Raw genomic sequence first — 20,747 nt, forward strand, 5'->3', positions numbered from 1 at the left:
TGTTGTCTATCCCGGACCCTGAAAACTTAGAACAGCCCATTGAAAATTTGTGTAGCCTTGAAAACCAACCAGTAGTATATGTAAGCGGGTATTTAGCTGCCAAACTATTACAGAACAGTTCTTGTTTAATTTGTGAAGAGTGTTTGAGCGTGAAAACTCCTGTTGACAATGATTTGTATGCATATATATCTCTTCGCGAATGGTGGCATGATAAAAAAAGTCTCGTTTATCCAACAATTCAATTATGTACCACCGTAAATGAAGCTAAACAATTTTATCATGACCATATTGCCGACCAGATATATATGGAAAATGTTGGAAAATTCATTTTCTTAATGTTGAGTACAAATTGTAATTTTAGTTGGTTTAAATGTCAACAACATAATAAATAAATTTATGATAAGATGTTTAAAATATTAAGTTACCTTTTTCTAAGAAAAAGTTGTAAAATCATTAATGACAGCCTCATAAAAAGTGAAAACAATTTTGCTGACAAAAGTAAAAAAGCACAGCAACAAAGCATTGAAAAGTAATCTTAGGGCTGAGGTTCGATCAGCTGATAAGAAAATTAAAGATGTTTATAAATAAAAATCCTATTTTTTCTTAGAAAAAGTTGTGAAAATAAAAGTTTACAAAATTATCATTTCTGTACTTTGTTATAATTTTCAATAATTCCTCATGCCTACAACTGCTATGTCATGTTCAATACTTATTGTAATATACCTATTTTATTTCGAAATAAATAATTTACGTTACAAAACTTCGTTTTACTTACACATAGTATAAAATAAAAATAGTAATCATTAAAATATTGAAGGTTCCTATACTAGATATCGATATGCAATTACAACCCTAGCAAAGTATCGATAATCGATAAGTTATTACGAACGTCACTAATACTGTCAGAAAATAAGGCATTATGTTGGTAGCTCCGCCTGTAGTTTGTGCGGTTGGTAAAGATTTGCGGGTCGTTCTCTAAAATGCATATGTGTGCGTGAGCTCAAGAAATATCTATGGAGTGCCGTCTCTTACTCTTTTATGCTCTTTTATGCTCTTTGGTTGACACTAATGACAAGACAGGATAGGGCGAATTTTGTTTGTCTGGTTGTCGTAAATTATTTCTCTCTTTTTGAAAATAGTCATATTAATTCGTAATTGTTTTCCATCACATTTGGAATTCGAGGTAATTATTTTAAAATATTATTGGGAACTACTACATTTTAAAATAAACTGCACTCGACTCACTCGTACCACAACTCGTACATACTTCTATAGCAAAAACGAATCAATACGAGTAGAAAAGTTTAACCTCTCCTATGCTTTGTCTCATATCTGTGCAACCTCTGTCAACTGCTTTGTCTCAGATCTAAGACAAGATTACTTTGTCATTTGGAACATCATTTGAAAACCGTAGCAGTTGAGGGGTGCAGTTTTGCGCGGCTCAATAGCACGCCAAAGGTTAATTACAATTTTACCCTTTACAGTTTCCTTTTTATGATAAAGAGATTAAAATCCAACAATCAACATGGCTGGCCCAATGGAAAGAATTCAAGTCTTGGATGATATTGAAAAGGACATAATAACCTGCTTGCAGTGTGCAGGTAAATAGTGTAACAATCATATAAAGCTACACAATATTGTATGCTTCTATTTAGTATTTATAAGTGATTGATATAATTATTGTGATTAACTTTTAGTAGTAATGAATAGTCTAAATTGGATAAACTTTCATGTATACTTACAAAATAAAAAGTGTCTATTAGCTTTAATATTGGAAACGGCATGACAGTATAATTTTTTTATGTACTGGTTCTCATCATTCATGTGCTTTTCATTTCAGCTCAAGCACTTTTGGAGCTAAGTAAAGAAAAATCTGGCCAGAAGCAAGCTGAAACAAATACATCCCAATTTTTAAGAACTTTGAACCAAGTGGAATCAAAACTGAGTGATCAAATCAATTATTTGACTCAAGTATCTACAGGGCAACCTCATGAGGGATCTGGGTACGCTTCACAAAAGGTTTTGCAAATGGCATGGCATAGGCTCGAACATGTCAGATCTTGGGTAAATGAACTGGATCGCTTGAAAGCTTCTCATTTGGCAGCAGCCAATAGGAATACCTCTGGGGGTATGTCGAATGGAAATATGACATCATCTGGGACCAGTACATGATATTAGATGATAAATTATAATAAAATTCTCATAAAATCTAGATTTGCTTAGTTTAACATGTATTGTATTGTAAGATTGTAATCTGTAATGGTGGATATTGTAAGCTCATAATATTAAAAGGTGATTATCCCAACAACATAAGAAATCTTTTTCATTATTATAACACTGTTATAAGAAGCATAATATCGCAATTGAAACTTCACCTACAGATGATATAAATAAAAACTTCACATACCTATTTGTTTTAAAAATAATGACCATACTCACCAAACGTACCAACCAACAGCCTTTAATCAACAAGCAGAACACAGATATTAACCCTACTATTAAAAGTAGATATTAACCCAGTAAAATATAAGTATAAATGAATACCTATCATAGAACTGAAGTTCAGCTTGAGGAACTTTTTGGATTAGTTTGAATAAAAACAGTTTTTTATGACTAGACTAGCTTTTGCCTGCAATTAATCTATGTCTAATATTAAATGCGAAAGTAACTCTTGTCTGTCTCTGTCTTTTACGCCAAAACCACTGAACCGATTTTGATGATATTTGGCATATACATAGTTTGAGTCCCGGGAAAGGACAGGATAGTTTTTATCCCGGTTTTTGAAACAGGAACGCGCATGATATAGTTTTTCTGTGAAAGACAAAAATTCTACGCGGGCGAAGCTGCGGGCGGAAAGCTAGTAGTCTATACACCACTAAATTTTAATCACCGAAAAAAAAAATTCTGGGTAATGAGTTATTGATACTGATCCCATTTGTGCAAAAAAAAGAGTAAAATAAAGTGACTCAAAATATCCTCCTAAAATTGGTAATTTATTGACACACGCGTCGCTAGCACTATTTAAGTACGATAATGTAACACTTATTAGAATTAAAACTGGTCTAAGTTAGCTAAGTATGTAATAATAACACTGGAAGCACAAAATATAACAGAAGACAAACTCCATACTAAACGCGCTCGAGCCACGCACACATAGACACCGCTCCTAGCAAGACTGTCTTGGACGAATGCGAGCGCGACGTGGCGCGACAGACAGACGTTCGCCACACGTTCGCTGTGGTTCGCTTGAGTCACGCGCCGGTCAACCGCCTGTGATATTATTTTGTTTTGCGAAATTGACGAAAATGAGTGAACAGAAAAAGTCGTATTATAATTGTTCCGTATTTGGTTGCTTAAACTTGATACATACCGAATTTTCATTTTTTAAATTACCAGTTGATTCGGGGAGGTAAGTAAGTTATTTATTTGAATTTCAATTGAAATTGAAAGCCAACTCAATTATTAGGAATATCGAATTGTTTTAGAGAGGTTTTAGGAATTATTGGATAACTAGCTTTTGCCCGCGGCTTCACCCGCGTGAAATTTAGTTTGTCACAGATCGTCATAAATTATAGCTTATATGTTATTCAGGGTTATAAACAATAATACTGTAAAGTTACATCAAAATCCGTTCAGTAGTTTTTGCGTGAAAGAGCAACAAACATCTAGACATCCAAACTTTCGCATTTATAATATTAGTTGGATAATAGTGTCAACCACTCAACTAAATACTACTTCCTTCTCGTGTATTTGTTTGCAAACTATTACTATAATAACGTACTAAATATAAATAAGTATACGTGGATATCTGTTATTGTCTTTCTTGCATAGTATTAAGAGTAACATTTTTCTATCATAACGAAATAAACACAACACATGACAAGACAACCCTGGCGCGACGGCCGAGCGTGCGAGCGAGAGAGGTGTGCAAAGCGAGGTACATACATGAGTTTACCTTCTGTTATATTTTGTGCTGGAAGCGTGGTCGAGGCGTGAGCGAGACAGACAGATCGATGCAACGTGCGAGCGCGTACGACTACTCTAGCGAGCAGCGGAGTGACCCAGCTGTGACGCGTAAAATACGGACTAATGAAAATTTAATAAAAAAAATTAACTTCATGAAAACCATTTCTTTTTCTTTTGCTTTCAATATTCCACACGTTTCTACATAACCTGTTAAAATTTTTTCGGTGATAAAAATTTAGTGGTGTATATGTTATTCTTGGTTATGTTATAATCAATAATACTGTAGTTTCATTGAAATCCGTTCAGTAGTTTTTGCGTGAAAGAGTAACCAACATCCATACAAACTTTCGCATTTATAATATTAGTAGGATTTTGTAAACAGCCAGCAAATAAATTCTGCATCTAAATGTTTTAAAACAGCTTGGCTACAATAATAATAGTTTTTAGTAATGTAAACATTGTTAATAAAAAAAGGTCCATCTTTAAGCTTTGCCTTTAAAAGAAGGATTAACTTGAAGAGGAGGGGACAATATTACTTTGCTCTATGGGAGGGGATGAAAAAAGAAAACAAAATGTTTAATGTGCACCACATGTTTAATATGCAAATTATTTGTAGGTTTCAAATACAACATCAAACAGTTTTTTATGGAATGAAATTATACTTTTACATCTTAAAAAGTTGCTCTTACACAAGCAATTTTTGAGCAATAATAGCTCAGTACACATTTTGGTTATTATATTGGCTACAATTATGTTTTGCATTGTCAATGAACATTTACTTTAAAGTTATATTTCAGTAAATTTTCACTCTTTACATTCTCTGATTGCATGTGTAAGAGTACCCTCAGATAATTACCATAGATCAGAATAGGAATGTAGTTTTAACATGTACTTCTTTTATGTTAGCAGCTTATACAAGATCCTCAATAGGTTATTAAGCAAGAAAAACACTGCCTATTCTGATCTACCCTTTTTACACATACATAGAATAGAGAGACCATATCAATTCAATACTTCTATACTTAACAAGACTCTCACTGTTCATTATTTAGCTGGTTAAAATGCACAAATTCCCCATAATGTTGCCAGATCTAATGCTCACACATCACTACTACAAATAATTCAAATAATATAAATTGTGCTACAATCATAAATAAACTATGTATATTACATTAAATTCACCTCAATCATTAATTAAATAAGACAAATCAGGTAAATACATGTGGGTTATATTTACTGCAAAAAAAAACAGCACTGTTCAATGTTTCTACTTGTGAAAGTCACTCCTCTTTTCAGCTTCGTTGGTTTGCATTTGCCTTTGTGAATTTCTCTATATCATCCAATGATCTTTTGGCTTTAGAAGAGATATCATCCATAGATCTTCTGGCTGTAGATGTTATGTCATCAAGTGACTTCTTTGTGTGTGAAAGCAATTCATCAGTACTTTTACAAGCTGTGCTTGCAAGTTCTTTTATTTCTGAATCAATTTTCCCAATTACCCACTCAATTGCTTGACGGCCTTTTCCAGCATTCAGAGATATTTTATTTGCTAATAAATCTTCCATGTAACTACTAAGTGGCACTCCCTGTAAAAAAGAAATTTAAATTAACAAAGTTAATAGGGACAAGTAAATAAAACAATGTCAAAAATCTTGAACTTAAAAATTTTCATCTTTGTGTACTTCTAATCAGTTAGGTAATCTAATATGTTTATCGAGCTTTCTTATCATCATCATACGCATGTTGTATGGCTATAGATACAAGTCACGTTTTTCAAGCCTTATCAATAATGCACGATATGACCGAACTTTGACTCTATTCATGAAGTCATATTTGTATACATAATTATGCAGTATCAGTGCACTCATCATTTAGGATTCTTAATGAGTTGTTAATGACCCAAGTTGTTGATTTAAAAGTTATGTACCCCTCAAGTTAAATGGCAGTTCTTAAATTTTATTAATATTCCTCTTGGGAAGATAACAAAAGGATGCAGCAGACAGAATTTTTCAATGTGTAGATCAAGTACTCTGTTTATTTTAAAAGTTTAATGTGAGGTATTCAATTTCAGGCTGGTGTATATGTTACGGTTAATGTGATAAATTGAAAATTATGAATAATCGCCGGTTATTATGAATAATTACCGACAGGCTTGGTAAAAGTGATAAATTAATCACATTTATCAGTGATTATTTCATAATGTAACCTTAATAAGTACTAACAAATACTATAAAAGAGAACACCGTCTCGTGTACAGAGCGCTCATGTACAGCCTCACATTTTGAACGTTTTGATATCATATATTAATATTATTTGGCAAAATGAGTTTGGAATGTTTTTTGCATAACATTACTTTGCCATAATGCCTATAACACATTGTTTTGATTTAAAGTGAAAAATAGGTTAAGGTGCGGCGGGGGTGGCCCTTGGGCCACCCCTAAGCCGCCTATTTAGTTTTATACACACATAAATGATCTTATATTAATCACATTTACCAACTCATGCGGTAATTATTCATAATAACCGGCGATTATTCATAATTTTCACATTTATCACTTTGACCGTAACATATATACCATTAACCAATATTTTTAACATGCTTATACATATAGAAATACGAAAATATTATGCTCTATGTTATTCTTATCATAACATTAATTGAACACGACTTACTTGTACTGTGACCACAGCCTCTTGTCTAAGAAGTGTTTTAGCTGGATCTGTGGGGTGGGGTGTGTACTTCACTGTCTCATCCACAGCAATGTACCGACAGAATGTTAAGTTTGTTGTCTTCAGTGTCATTTGACGTTGAATAGGATTCACTTCTGATTTCTCACTTGCATAGCATATCTTGGCTGTTCCAATAAGCTGAAATTATAAAAATAAAATGGATCTTAATTAAATTGCAGGAAATATACTGGTGTGAGGTACCTTTGTGTTGATGTATGAGTACAATCCTTTGTTTTGTTAACCTTTGTTCTCTTGAATCTATGAAATAAAAAATATCATACAAAAACAAATCTCTCAGTTGTGAATCATGTTTGTTACCTATAAAGAGGAATAAATTATAAATGTTTACCTACAATGAGAAATAAAAACATATTTGTGGTGTGAGGTAATTAGCTTGTTTCCTCTTTATTAGTAATTGACATCTGATTCTTAATGGAAATTTTTAAGTTATAAGCAATGGAATGTTTGGTATTTTGGACTGTCTTCATTTATCTCTACACAAAGAATCTTTGTTTTACATAAGTAACCTTGGCAGTGAAAATAATTTGCACGAGATATTCAAGGTTGTCTAATAATAACAACACATGCTGAATTATGCTCTTCCTGGTTTTAATTAATGACATTCACTCAATAATTCAGAATGGATTAGCAAATGTATCAAATATTATGGTAGAGTAATCAATTAAACACTTATAATATAGATTAAATCAACTTACTGCTTGGGCCCATCTCGGGAAAAACCATTTAGAACTGACGAGTCTGTGGGTATGCAGTACACCGTCTACGACTCTTCTTTCTACAACATCGGTCCCAATGACAGCTGGGTTCATAGGATTGGGATATTTCCTCCACGCTGCTTGTGCAACGGTCTCCCATGGGTGGCTGTAATATTTTAGAAAAAAATATTATCAAATTTATCCTTGAGTGTAGGTACCTACAAAATACTGGATTGGTTCATGGAGCACTGTTGCGTCATTTTTAACTTACTTGAAAGTGTGTTCTGATGTCCAAATTTTCATTTTGCGTGTTTTATTACGAAGTCTTCGTAAATTTAATTAGATAGAACTGTTATCGTTTTATAAAATATTTTTCTTATCTTTTCTCACATTACGCTGACAAAAGTAAAATACTTCGAAAGAAACTCGAATGAAATGAACGATGAATGGGATGTTGACAGCTGAGCCAAAGACCAATCCATAGACAATAAAGTCCATTCCACAGATTATGAGTAAAGTCATTGACTTGTAATAATATATGGACCGGTCTTGGTTAAAATTATATTCTACATTCTACAAAATAAATGTCTACTATTATACTATTGGAAGATTGGAACATAAAATGGCCGGCAAGTGTTGTATTCGGAGGGAGGAGAAAAAGAAATAGGCTTTTGGGGTTGGAATAAATTGTATCAGTTGAACTTTAACCCTTTCAGACCTGGCGTCCACAATTGTAGACATTAAATATAAATCAAAATTATAAACTTAACTCTGTACATTTGAAACTTAAAATGGTTGTCTTCATTTGTTCACATAATAAACTACCTAATTCAGTACTTTTAACGCCATCTCTCGTGGTATAATAGCACTAATTGACAAGTTTCAACCAGTGCCCGAGCGTGATTTGAACTGTGCAGGTGAGCTCTTTATTCTATTTCGGAAAAATATGAAATAGTAACAGATATCTTCTGTAATAAATACTAGCGTGTATTTATTATTACAAGGGACACATGGAACATACAATTTGTGTATTTTGTGTTGTCTTTGTATTACTAATCTCGACTTTTAGATTTGTACTCAAATGATCCCATCAGGAGGCAACTAAGCATTTTGAAATTGTTCCAAGTGATAACGGTTTTATTATAAATTCATTTTTATTTCAACTTTTTTATTGTTCAGAAATACATTTATGTTAGAAATAATATAATATATTTATTTTATGTATTAAATAATTATGTAAATCATTTTTTTTTATGTCCAGATAATATAATGTCAAAATGTCCTTACCAGAGGCCTTGAGAACACTGAGATGACGGAAATCTATCTGATTTTGTGCTATCTTCAGATAACTAAGAGAATGGAGAAGCCATTGATCGATTCCTCGAAATTGTTGACAAGTATGTCTACCTCGGACAAACGATTCAGCTAGGTAGGTCCAATTTCGAGAAAGAGGTCAATCGTCGAATCCAACTCGGTTGGGACGTCCTATGGCTGAAATGATGATGATGATGATGATGATGACCTCAGTGCCTGAAGACTAAAGTGTAGGTACAACCAATGTGTTACCAGTGATGACTTATGGTTTGGAAACGTGGCCTCTCACTATAGGCCTTATACAGAAGCTCAAAGTTGTACAGCGTGCTATAGATAGGGCTATGCTCGGTGTTTCTTTACGAGATCGAATCAGAAATAAGGAGATCCGTAAACGAACTAAAGTCGCTGACATAGCCCGACGGATTTGCAAGCTGAAGTGGCAATAGGCAGGGCACATAGTACGCAGAACTGACGGCCGATGGAGCAGCAAGGTTCTGGAGAGGAGGCCGCGTACCGGAAAACGCAGCGTGAGACGTCCACCCACAAGGTGGACCGACGACATCATAAAGGTAGCAGGAAAGCTCTGGACGCAGGCTGCTACCAAACGGGCAACATGGGAACCAATGGGGGAGTCCTATGTTCAGCGGTGGACGTCATCATCTCAGCCATAGGGCTGAGATGATGATGATCATGATGATGATGAAAGAAGAGATTTAATTTTGTTATTTAGACAAAAAAAAGTTTTTTTTTATAAAAACTAATTAAAAAGAGTTCCAAAATAGTACGTTCTATTATTTCAATAACACTGTTAATCCTTAAGTTTTTTTTCACGTGGGACGGATGGCCACATTTGTAGACATAAAAAGAAAATGCATTTTCTCGAAAAGTATAACACTAGGATTTTTTTCATGATTTTTTTCTTAGATATCTTACTATACTTTAGTTGCATAAATTTAATTAAATTGATCGGGTGAAAAAAAATAATTCAGGTCTGAAAGGGTTAAGTAGTGCCCAACGAGCATACTTCGGCATATTGGCTCTGTGCACGATTACAGCGCCAACTAGCGTCCACAACTTTGTGGGCTCTGTCACATTGACATTTCGGTCGTATATTTGTGAAAAAATATCGAAATGAAAAAATAACAAATATTTTCAACTAATAAATTGTTGTGATACTACGATTTGGGTGGAAAAAAAGGTTTTGAAATAATTTTGGTCATTCAAATTAAATGAGGTAAGTCCAAAAAGTGTGTTTAATTTTGATTGTGTCAGGGTTTGTTTACTTTATTTATAGTTGTACTTTTACAGTAAAACGAAAAGAAAAAGCTACTTTAACGGTTTCATTATATAACAGTAAATATATTTAAATGTTCCTGTATCACTAGTAATAAATTAAATATGGTTTTCAGATCAAAATGAGTATTGTTTTGAAGACCGGGTTTGTGAGTTTTACAATATCAAATTCCAAACACAAACCGTATTTAAAGGAAAGTTGTTGGTATTGGCTGGACAAGTCCGAGATGTAGAAGAATTAAGAACAAAACAAGGGCAGAGTTCAATAATTCACGCTCTCATCATAAGGCAAACATCAGAACTACTGTGACTCATTTTTGTACTACCATGTTGTATAGTCTAGTTATTTCCAAATTGTAAACGGCTATTAAACCAGCCTTATCGAAAAACAGTCCAGTCTTTTATTTAAGTTCCCAGTAGGACCCTATTCATGCGATTAATTAATGATATTAAAATGTATTATGTAGAATCGCTTTGCCATTGACAGATACATCTGATGACAGAGCTTACATTATTTCTACTTTTGACCACCATGAGCGCTGCGATCGATTATGTTACCCCCACCTAGTACTTCGCACCCAGCGAATACTTAGACTGAGACATAGACCAACTCTAGCAACCCCCCATGGCTAGAAATGGGTAGTGGGTAAAAACCCATTTCACCCGATTGGGTTAAAACTGGGTGATTTGGGCCGGTTTTTACCCATTATCACCCATTCTGGTGGGTGAAAACAAAAATAGCGTTTTTTAAAAGTGAGAAGTGGTATTTGTTGCTAAGGGGGCGTTCTAGTGTTACGTAATGCAATCTGGGGGGAGAGGAGGTCTTGAAAAACGTTACAATGCGTTACAGTGGCGGAAGGGCGGTTCGATTTCAAGTTTTTAAGCAGAAGTACTTTGAAGTTGGTGTTGTTATTTGTAACTTTATACCGTAATGTCATCAAAGAGAGAGTTTGGCATCTTTGGCATCCCCCCCCCCCCCTCCCCCTCCATGTCCTTGCCATGATCACAAATTATTGTGTTCCTACTAAATTTCTTCTAAATCGGTTCAACGATTCTTGAAATAACACCATTTTATAAAATAATTGGTCACATCATCATAACGTGATCAATTTTACGATTTGGCTGGATATAAATGCATATTAATGTTAAATTTGACTTATTACTTATTAATCAATAAACTTAAATGAGAAAAATTCAATAAAAATAAAGAAAAGATACCAATTGAAATAATTATAAAATTATTTGTTTTCACCCGGTGTAAACACCCACGGGTGGAATGAAACGGGTTTTTATTGGGTTTTTACCCTCATGTGGGTTTTTACCCGGGTGGAAACCCATCTCTACCCATGGCCCCATAAACAAGTTCGCTAGTCAAACGTGAAATCCCTTTGCTCCAGCGGTTTTTTTTATGTATGGCCAGTCTATAGATTTGTAGTAGGTTAATGGTAATCGTCTGTTGTCAGTGTCAATGTCACTTGTGTTGTCAGATGTCTCGTCCATCCACCTGTCAGTCAGTCTTTTTGAAAAGAAGATGAAGGTAAAAGCAAGTCAAGGTTAAATTATTAACTTTAAAGTTTTAAGTTTAACAAATCTAATTAGTGCCAGTTTTATACAAAAAATAAATCAACAATATGACTACCGAAGCAGAGGAAAAAGCTCTTAGGTATAGAAGGGCGCAAAGTGTAACTAAAGCCGAGGAAATCACTGAAAAAGAAAACAAGGCTCGTAGACTTCAATTTGATAAACCGTAAGTTGAAATCTCTTTAAATAGGTGCTTTACCTTTAATACTTATTTTTTCTACGTTTTTATTGTGATCATTTGTACAAAACTTAAGAGAGACTGGTAGCCAAGTTGATTATTTGAAGTAGGTAGGTAGTTTTATTAGTTTTATCTCCAATCCGATGACCACGACCAAAAATATTGTGCTGGTCTATTGAAAAACTTGTGCGAAATTAATGTTCTATGGCATTGTTTGTTTTGTAGTTCCAAAAAGAATAACAAGCCCTTGAATCAACTTTTACAACTTGCATTTACCCGACATAGAGAAGCATTTTAAATAAATTAATATGAATTTCCGGAGCTTTAGAATGATATATTATTTAATTACTTCATTTTTTGGTCTTTGCTGGCAGAGAAACTGACAAGAAATAATATTATTTTCTAGATGCCACAAACCAAGAGATTCCTTGTTTTCATGGAGTTCTGAGTTCACAAACTTCACTGGCTTAGTGAATTGGGGCTTTCTGATGCTAACTATTGGTGGTGTTCGTCTGTTTTTAGAGAACATTCTCAAGTAAGTATGACCTAAGTCTCTAAATTATATACAATTGTTTATTGCCTTAAATAATTTATTGTTAGACAATCACAACTATTTTACTCTGTTTTTAGATTAGGAACAAGGTACCTATAACAAAGTATAACAAAGAATTTTTGATTGCAGGTATGGAATTCGAGTTAATCCTATTGAATGGATCATTGTGCTTACAGGGTATAATGAAGGCAATAATTACCAGTTCCCATCAGTCATTCTTTTAATATGTTAGTATGAGATTATACATATTATTATTTAGTTCCTATATGAGATGAAGATGTATGTCACATAAATAAGTAGTCTATCATAAATTACTGATCCTATTTAAATATTTTTAAACATTGCAAACCAGTACTTCTAAATCTGATAGGAATATTCCTTTGAGGTTTATTTCATGTGTCTGAGCAATATTGAAAGGGATGTATGGAAAATTGGATATATTAATGGAATCAATTCAACATATTAAACCATTTAAAAAATAAAAACAATTTGAACATTTTCAGTCAGTGTTGTACCAGCTGTGACTACTCTGCTGATTGAAAAAGCTGTAGCTGTGGTAAGTATTTATGTTCTAATTTTATTAATTCATAATAAACTTGAAGAAATAATCATTTGACTTTGTATTTTTCAGGATATTTTACCAGAAAAGTTAGGTCTTGGTTTACAAATATCAAATATTTTATTTGTGATAATATTGCCTGTGGTTGTGTTGCATTTCAAAGGACCAGAATTTAGTTTTGGTGAGTCAGCTTATTATTATAATATTAAAATTAAGTTGCAAGTTATTGTTTGGTTGTTTAATATTTTTCCTTGTTTACAGTGGGAATAACAACAGTGTGTATGATCTATTTGATTTTATTCCTTAAGTTGTGGAGCTACACACAAACAAATCACTGGTGTAGAAATGGAATGAAGGGAAAAATGGCCAAGCATAAACTGAGAAGGCAAAGCTTATCAGCACCTAATTGGAGTAAGTGCCTAGCTAGATGATACTTAGATCTAGATTGAAGAAGTAAAAAGAATATGCTTGTTAGTTGACTTAGTTTAAGAAAAAGTTTTGGGTAGTCTTCCATATTATTGTATTTTTTATAAAAACACGGTTATTAATAGAATTTGACTTGTAAAAATATTTCCATTCCTTAAATATTTTTCATGTAATAGTATGATGATAATGTTATCATTTACAGATAAACTAACGCACCCTGAACAAGAGCGTAAGTTGAGAGTGAGGATGGCCAAAGAATATCTTGCTGTGTTTCTAAACTTTCTTTTAAAACAATAATGTTCTCCAATATTTCTGTGCGCTTTTCACAATTGATTGCTAGATTGATTTCGACATTTTAGTATTTATTCTAATAATCTAAGCTCTTGATAAGTTTTTATAAAAAAATCTTAGACTAAATACAAAATGACTTTCGAAAACGTAATTATTAGCGAGGGACGTATCTGCCATTAGCTATGATTCATAAATTTTAATGTGAAAAGAGGGCTAAGTTCAGTACAAAGGTCGTCAGTCGTGTTGAGAGTCCATCCATGCCATCATTTAATCACCGTGTAAAAGTGCTTTTTTAAGCCTATTTACAGAAAGAAATGAGTTTTTTTACCTCTATCTTATATTATGATAGTGAGAAGGTAGCTATAGTATAGGAGGAAGGAAATTTTTTAGTAAGTTTTTAACCTTTAACTATGGACGTCGGGTCTCAGAGGCCCACCCCCCTTTTCAATTTTTCGGTTTAAATACCTTCCCGCCACGTGCTGCTCTCGACCATCTCAGTAGCTTCAGTTTTAACTGTGTTTGGACCGAGGAAGCATAAAATCGCGTCTTCCGGCACTTATTACGTGAGTAATAACCATTCAAAATTTTATCGGGGTCTGGGAGACCCGATGACTATAATTTCCATACAAACATACTTGTATGGATGTGACTTGTCAACTATAATTTTTTTATAGTATATCATTATAATATGTTGTAAATTGTTTTAGTTTAAGAATACGTAATGGTAGAAAGTATCTGAGTACATCAGCTATATTATTAGCCCAACTATCTAAGTAACATTCCAGAAGTAAGGTTTTACTTGTAGACAATCCTTCTTATGAGTTTAGATGTCTTAGAAGGTACCATTGCTGCAGATTCCGATTCTGAATGGTGTATATTTTGCCTATCAAAGCTCTCAAAGAAAGATGACACATGCCTGTAGAGATAATTTGTCTTTAGTGTTCTAGGCCACTGTTTATAATTTTAGTAAGTTTAACCCTTGTCAAAATTTTTATTTTACGTCTTTCAGAAATTCTGTTTATGTTTTTATGTTACACGGTTATTAATTAGCAAGGAAAAAAAAATTAGTTTGATTTATTATTAATCGACTGTAATTAAGGAGCCTATATGTGATGCCAAGTCCATTAACACTGAAAAATGTCTATGTTTTTTAAATTTGCCAAAAAATAATAAAATAATGATTAAAAATTGATTACATTTACTACATGATCCTTTATTAATAGTTATTAGATATATATCAACTCTTTGATAAATTCAAATTGGTTCAGATATGAAATTATGAAGAATTTTAGATAGGGGTCTGTGAGACCCGACGTCCATGGGAGTGTGATTATTTTTTCACGACTATAGTTAAAGGTTAATCATGTCTCTGATATAATGCATACTTGGCGATACGTTTCCCGTATCTTTTCCGAAGTTTGATGACTTATTGCCGGGTTTCAAGTCCAATTAATATTTTTGGAAGAATAATGCATCAACGGAATATTATTAGTCATCATTATCTATTGAAAACCTAATGAAATAATGTACTGGTAAATGTATGTCACATGGCCAAAAGAACTCGTTATCGTCGCCTTATCTTGTGAGCTTAATGTCGAAATCGATCAAGTGGTTCAATGGCCTTTCTGTACTTTTTAACAAAATTCTAATCAATAATTTAATTAGTGTTGCTATCACATGCTTTAATTTATTACTTTTGCCTTGGTGTATGTATGTGGTGAGGGAAACTCGCATATACCATCGAAGTATATGAGAAGCATTGAGTAGTCGGTGTGTTGTGTGTTTTCTTCTATCTTTTCTTTTGTCTTATGTGTTAATCTTTCCTCAAAAATATCGTTTCCTTAGATTTTCGCTACCCGCATCAATGGAAACTGACTTTTACAACAAGAAAATGCATCTACCTTTTATGACTGAGTCCAAAATTCAAATCTAAAGATAAATTCATGTTCCATTTGATTAGATTCGCAGTTTGTTTATTTACCTAATCTAAAAAGTTTATATGGATTTGTAAGATTATAGATATTTTATATTTAATTCAGTTTTATTTTTTTTCATTCAAGTATGTAGATAAATTTTCAGTTTGGGATGTTTTTTTTAATTTTTACCTAACCCGTATTCACAAACGATGCTTGCTTAAGTGAAGCAGCAAATCGAACGCACAGCGTTGAATAGCGCACTGTGATTGCTCCGTGTGTCACCCTGTGCCGCCTGTGCGTCCCCGCGCACTGTGAGACCTCATAGTAATGTTTATGAATACGGGCGTAAATGTCTTTACGTGCCTATAAGCTTTGTAAACATTTTGGCTTTCAAAGTTTTCTTAATTTTTTTTTGGCAATTATTTTAAAATATATTTTTTGCTTAGAGAGTTTCGACGATGACAAGAATGACGCGATCGCAGCGGCTCGTCTCGTCAAGTACCCCGATAACCTGCACCTTAAAGACCTGTGCTACTTTCTGTTCGCCCCCACCCTGTGTTATGAGTTGAATTTCCCCCGCACGACACGGTTAGTAATCCTGCATGAAGTTCCCTTATGCCTCAAATCATGATGTAATTACAAGTATCATAGGAATTTGTATTCTCATTAGGCCCAGACCATATAACCAAGACTTTAAATTATATCTTAGCGAGTCGTGTCGTAAATGTGACAATTAGCTTGTTCTTTGTCTACAATGGAATTGAAGGTCAAGGATATGTGGTAATGGGCTTAAGTGTTTTGAAATACAAGATGAGCGATATGAATACTTATACATATTGTGCATTTCTGTCTCAGTCTTACATTTGTTTTTTTTTTATGGTTTCGTCAGCCACAATAAAATGCGTTTATCTTTTCAGGATAAGGAAGAGGTTCCTAGTCAAACGCCTGCTGGAAGTTATGTTCGGGATAAACCTTGTTCTAGCACTGTTCCAGCAATGGATGATACCGTCTGTCACCAATTCTGTGGATCCATTCTCTCAAATGGACCCGATCAAGATTACTGAAAGACTCCTCAAACTTTCTGTAAGTTTTGTTTTATGAATTGGATTTTCCATAGGCAAGCTTTTATTAAAAAAACGTAGACGGACGGATAATAAATACTCTATAATACACACTACTACAGCTTTTCACAGCTGTATTTCAAATTTCAATAGTGGCCATGGTAATGTGCTGAATCAAACTGCATTCGAACGTCTGACACTAACGCAAAACAAACTTAGCTGTTAAAACGTCATACTCTCATAGATTTATGTGGTAAAGATAACCTATGACATATTTTTTTACCAAATTCATTGACTCGATTTCATACTAAAAATCGTATTTACAGTCAATTGAATACCAATGACATTTCTGGACTAAAATTGGTTTAGGAAAATATTGTCTTCAAATTATTCGTTATTTAATACTGTCATCTATCCAATTCCCAGGTGCCGAACCACTTAATCTGGCTGTGCTTCTTCTACCTAAGCTTCCATTCGTTCCTAAACCTGATGGGCGAGCTCCTTCACTTCGCCGACCGCAAGTTCTACGGCGACTGGTGGAACGCGAACAACATCTCCGTGTTCTGGAGCACGTGGAACATGCCCGTGCACGTGTGGGCCGTGCGCCACGTGTACATCCCCATCACGGAGATGGGGTATAGCAAGGTGGCGGCCAGTGCTGTCGTGTTCTTCATATCGGCTTTCTTTCATGAGTATTTGGTGAGTTTTTGTTCTTTCTACCTGAGTTTCCATTCGTTCCTATAGCAAGGTGGCATCCTGTATCGTCGTGTTCTTCAATATCAGCTTTCTTTCATAATAAACTGGTCAGTATAATTTGTTGTTTCTACCTGAGGTCCTAAACTTGATGGGCAAGCTGCGTGTTCTTCATATCGGTTTTCTTCCATGAGTACTTGGTGAGTCCATGTTTTTACGAAGTTACATTCGACAGAATGTCTGACCACAATGTGTTGTATTGCAAATTTTATTGCTTATTGTTCTTTCGTTTGGCCTACTGATGTTGTGCAGTTTTCGGCAATATAAGCTATTGATTGATAGTTGTGTACTATCTAATATAGACTGTTTCTAAACAAAGTCTTTCTATTTCCAGGTGAGCGTGCCTCTTCAAATGTTCCGAATCTGGGCGTTCCTTGGGATGATGGTGCAGCCTCCCCTAGCCGTGATATCGCGCTTCGCAGAGCTGAAGTTCGGCCCTCGCTATGGTAACATGATGGTGTGGGCTTCCCTCATCCTCGGCCAGCCACTGGCTATCATGATGTACTACCATGACTACGCTCTGGAACACTTCAAACCCATACAATAAGAACTAAACTGCAATCAAAACACAACTCTATTACTTTACATGTAAGAATACTTTTCTATTCAACTCGAAACATGGGTCTTGCTGATCCTCGCCGGCAGCGGCTGGCTAGCGAGCCATTATCAATCAATCAAAAAACAACTCTATTCCTTACACGTAAGAACACTTTTCGTATTTCATCTCGAAACGTGGGTCTCTGATCTTCGGTCTGTCGTTGGTCATTATGATGTCCTACCATCACTACGCTCGCGAACACTTTAAGCCGATTCAATAGCTCGCTGTAATAGAAACACAACTCTATTTCTTACATGTAAGAATACTTTTCTATCGCGTCTGGACACCGCGTGCAATATACAGTCGACTGCACATAAAAATACATTTCCGTTACAAAAAGACACCTAATTACAACTATTTAAGATCAGTTTTTAGATTGATTTTCTCTGTGCTGTCGACTGTACAAAGGTATTTATTTATTAAGGTACAGCAAAAGATTGCAAATCATGTATAGTATAGTCAATCACATATAGTGTATATTTAGAGAGAGAGAAAGTTGTTTTTCGCAAATAATTGCAAAGTTATTTGCGGGAGACTTTCTGCAAAAATTGCAATCAAAATAAGGCTATTTCTACTAATAAGAATACTTTTTATATGTAGTGTCTCGAAATTATACAGATTTAAGCAATGTACAAAGAAGATACGTGTATATTTGAAAGATAAGAGAAAGTGCTTGCCATCATAATATCAGAAATTAGATTTCTAAGATGAATTGAATTATGTATGAAAAAATATACAATTTGTTCATTACTAATACTCAGATGCTGAAGATTATTATTGTACAGGGGTTAGATAAATACTAATACAGGGTCAAAGAGAAATAATTGTACCAAAAAATTTGTTACAATAGACATTAGAATACATCAAGACATTAATATTATAATAAATATCTGGGTATTAGCTGTTTTATATGTTGGGGTTAGGTGTTGGGTGCTTGATCAATATTAATAATAATAATTAATAATTTATATGCAATAATTAATAGTGGTTTTGATAATATGTATATTTTTTACATTTTGGAAAAGACTGACTGTTTTCCACGTTTCTATTCCGAAAATGCATTTTTATGTTCCTTCGACTATGAACTACTATTTTGTCGGTTAAATAAATCAGAATGTACATACATAATATAGTATTATTATAATTATTTATAATATACAAGGATTTTTTATGAATTGTTCACATACCAAATTATAATATATAGTTATTTAATTAATATGAATTTTTGATAGAATTATGTAGAAAAATGTTGCCATTTTGATGTATTTATTTTTTGTACTTTTATACAATCTTGTTAGAAATGTTAACTTATAGAAATAAAATATATTGGCTATGCAAAAAGTAGCTGTAATTTGTTTTCATTATATTAATGTTTGAATGAACTTTTAATAAAAATATTTATTTAATTTTTGTTTCATTGCAGTAGCGTCGTCTATATTCATAATAATGTATGATGTTATAATAGGATAATCTATGAAAAACTTTCTTAGTGTGTTTCAATAATGTAAAAATGGTAATACAGTCACATTTTAAATAATATGTACGAATTGAAGTTGGAGCTAATTAAACCTTTTTACACACAGCGATCATGTGCCGTGTTAAGAGCGTTTACGCCGTTTGGCGCAAAAACAGTACTTTTTCAACTCGTTACAATCATTAACCAGTAATACTACAAATATGTTATAGGCATAAATAGTTAGGCAATTTCGTCGTCTAAATAGTTAATTGAGAAAATATTGCGATTAGTTTAGCATTTAAGAATTCTATCAAGATAAGTCCACACAGGTTTTGTAAATTTCCACTTTAGCGTCAGTTTACAAGCTGAAATTTTTATAAAAATACTGTGAAAACGATTAAACAAACATTTATATCCTATAGCATAGATTCTTGGGCAAATAGTTATCTGAGAATTTTTTTAGATTTAAGCATTTTACAATTAGAAATCACAAATTAAAAGAACGTGAAATACCCAAAAATCAAAGTGATTTTTTCACCAATATTCTTCCTTTATTCAACACAAAAATAGCTTAATATAATAGAAGAATATCTTATCTAAAATATTTACTTTGAAATTTAAAATAATTCATTGTAATTTTTTTTCTATGAGTATTTGAAAAGTACTATAAAACGCCGCGCACGAATCGTTCAAATTCAGTCCGCCTCGAGGCGTTCCAGAGTGAGGTCACGTCGCTCGGTGGCTCGGTGCTCTGCTGACATGTGTCACGCGTAGGGTTTCTGATTTCTCGACTTATTTTTTTTCTCGAGTTTCGAGAATTCTCGAGGCCAAAGTCTCGAGTTTTCTCGGGTCTCGAGTCTTTTAATGAAAACTGCTGAAATCGGTTGAAAACACAGGTTTTTTTAATCTAATATACCTAATTTTATGCACAACAATCAATATTAGAATTTAGTACCACTTATTTTGGTGAGGAAAGAAACAAAAAATAAATCTTTCATAATTAATATATACTAATAATCATAACAAAAGTCATCGTGTACTTTAAGGATAAATAACAATAAAAATCTGGAGCTACAATTGAATCACTTGTTTTCTAAAGAACACAAGTCCAAATAGCAAAATTACGATAAATAGTTTTTTTTTATGAACGAAAAAACTTTTTAATAAATTTTTAAATTTCTTACAGATAACGACTTGAATAAACTTTACGAGGAGGCACGAGTACCTAACCTAACGTCTGTTAGGTAAGGTAACTGTCTAGTTAACAAGTTTTTCAGTCTTTAAATCAGTCAGAGTTAAACATACATAATAAATATATCATACTCGTTGGTGAACATTATTATTACTTAGTTACGA

At 33.5% G+C, this 20,747-nt stretch overlaps 3 protein-coding genes across 4 annotated transcripts; 2 read left to right on the plus strand and 1 right to left on the minus strand.

Moving 5' to 3' along the window:
* Nucleotides 1-1,050: 1,050 nt before the first annotated feature.
* LOC135088300 (mediator of RNA polymerase II transcription subunit 11) lies at nt 1,051-2,406 on the plus strand. The gene is made up of 3 exons (XM_063983166.1): nt 1,051-1,183; nt 1,485-1,601; nt 1,841-2,406. The coding sequence occupies exons 2-3, from the start codon at nt 1,526-1,528 to the stop codon at nt 2,170-2,172; spliced, it is 408 nt and encodes a 135-aa protein (XP_063839236.1). The 5' UTR covers nt 1,051-1,183; nt 1,485-1,525; the 3' UTR covers nt 2,173-2,406.
* Nucleotides 2,407-4,541: 2,135 nt separating this feature from the next.
* On the minus strand, nt 4,542-7,850 carry LOC135087823 (protein slowmo). The gene is made up of 4 exons (XM_063982624.1): nt 7,684-7,850; nt 7,413-7,578; nt 6,640-6,834; nt 4,542-5,552 (listed from the first exon to the last, which is right to left on the minus strand). Exons 1-4 carry the CDS (start codon nt 7,713-7,715, stop codon nt 5,259-5,261), a joined length of 687 nt encoding a protein of 228 aa, XP_063838694.1. The 5' UTR covers nt 7,716-7,850; the 3' UTR covers nt 4,542-5,258.
* Nucleotides 7,851-11,477: 3,627 nt separating this feature from the next.
* On the plus strand, nt 11,478-19,352 carry LOC135087824 (diacylglycerol O-acyltransferase 1). Of its 2 annotated transcripts, XM_063982625.1 has the most exons (11): nt 11,478-11,766; nt 12,185-12,313; nt 12,461-12,558; nt 12,835-12,887; nt 12,963-13,071; nt 13,152-13,301; nt 13,519-13,545; nt 15,970-16,111; nt 16,441-16,606; nt 17,011-17,283; nt 17,672-19,352. In XM_063982625.1, exons 1-11 carry the CDS (start codon nt 11,651-11,653, stop codon nt 17,882-17,884), a joined length of 1,476 nt encoding a protein of 491 aa, XP_063838695.1. In that variant the 5' UTR covers nt 11,478-11,650; the 3' UTR covers nt 17,885-19,352. The 2 variants fall into 2 exon arrangements, with proteins under 2 accessions (XP_063838695.1, XP_063838696.1); XM_063982626.1 differs by lacking the exon at nt 13,519-13,545.
* Nucleotides 19,353-20,747: the final 1,395 nt, after the last annotated feature.

The sequence above is a fragment of the Ostrinia nubilalis genome, chromosome 3 (assembly GCF_963855985.1).
Source record: "Ostrinia nubilalis chromosome 3, ilOstNubi1.1, whole genome shotgun sequence".
Taxonomy (NCBI): domain Eukaryota; kingdom Metazoa; phylum Arthropoda; class Insecta; order Lepidoptera; family Crambidae; genus Ostrinia; species Ostrinia nubilalis.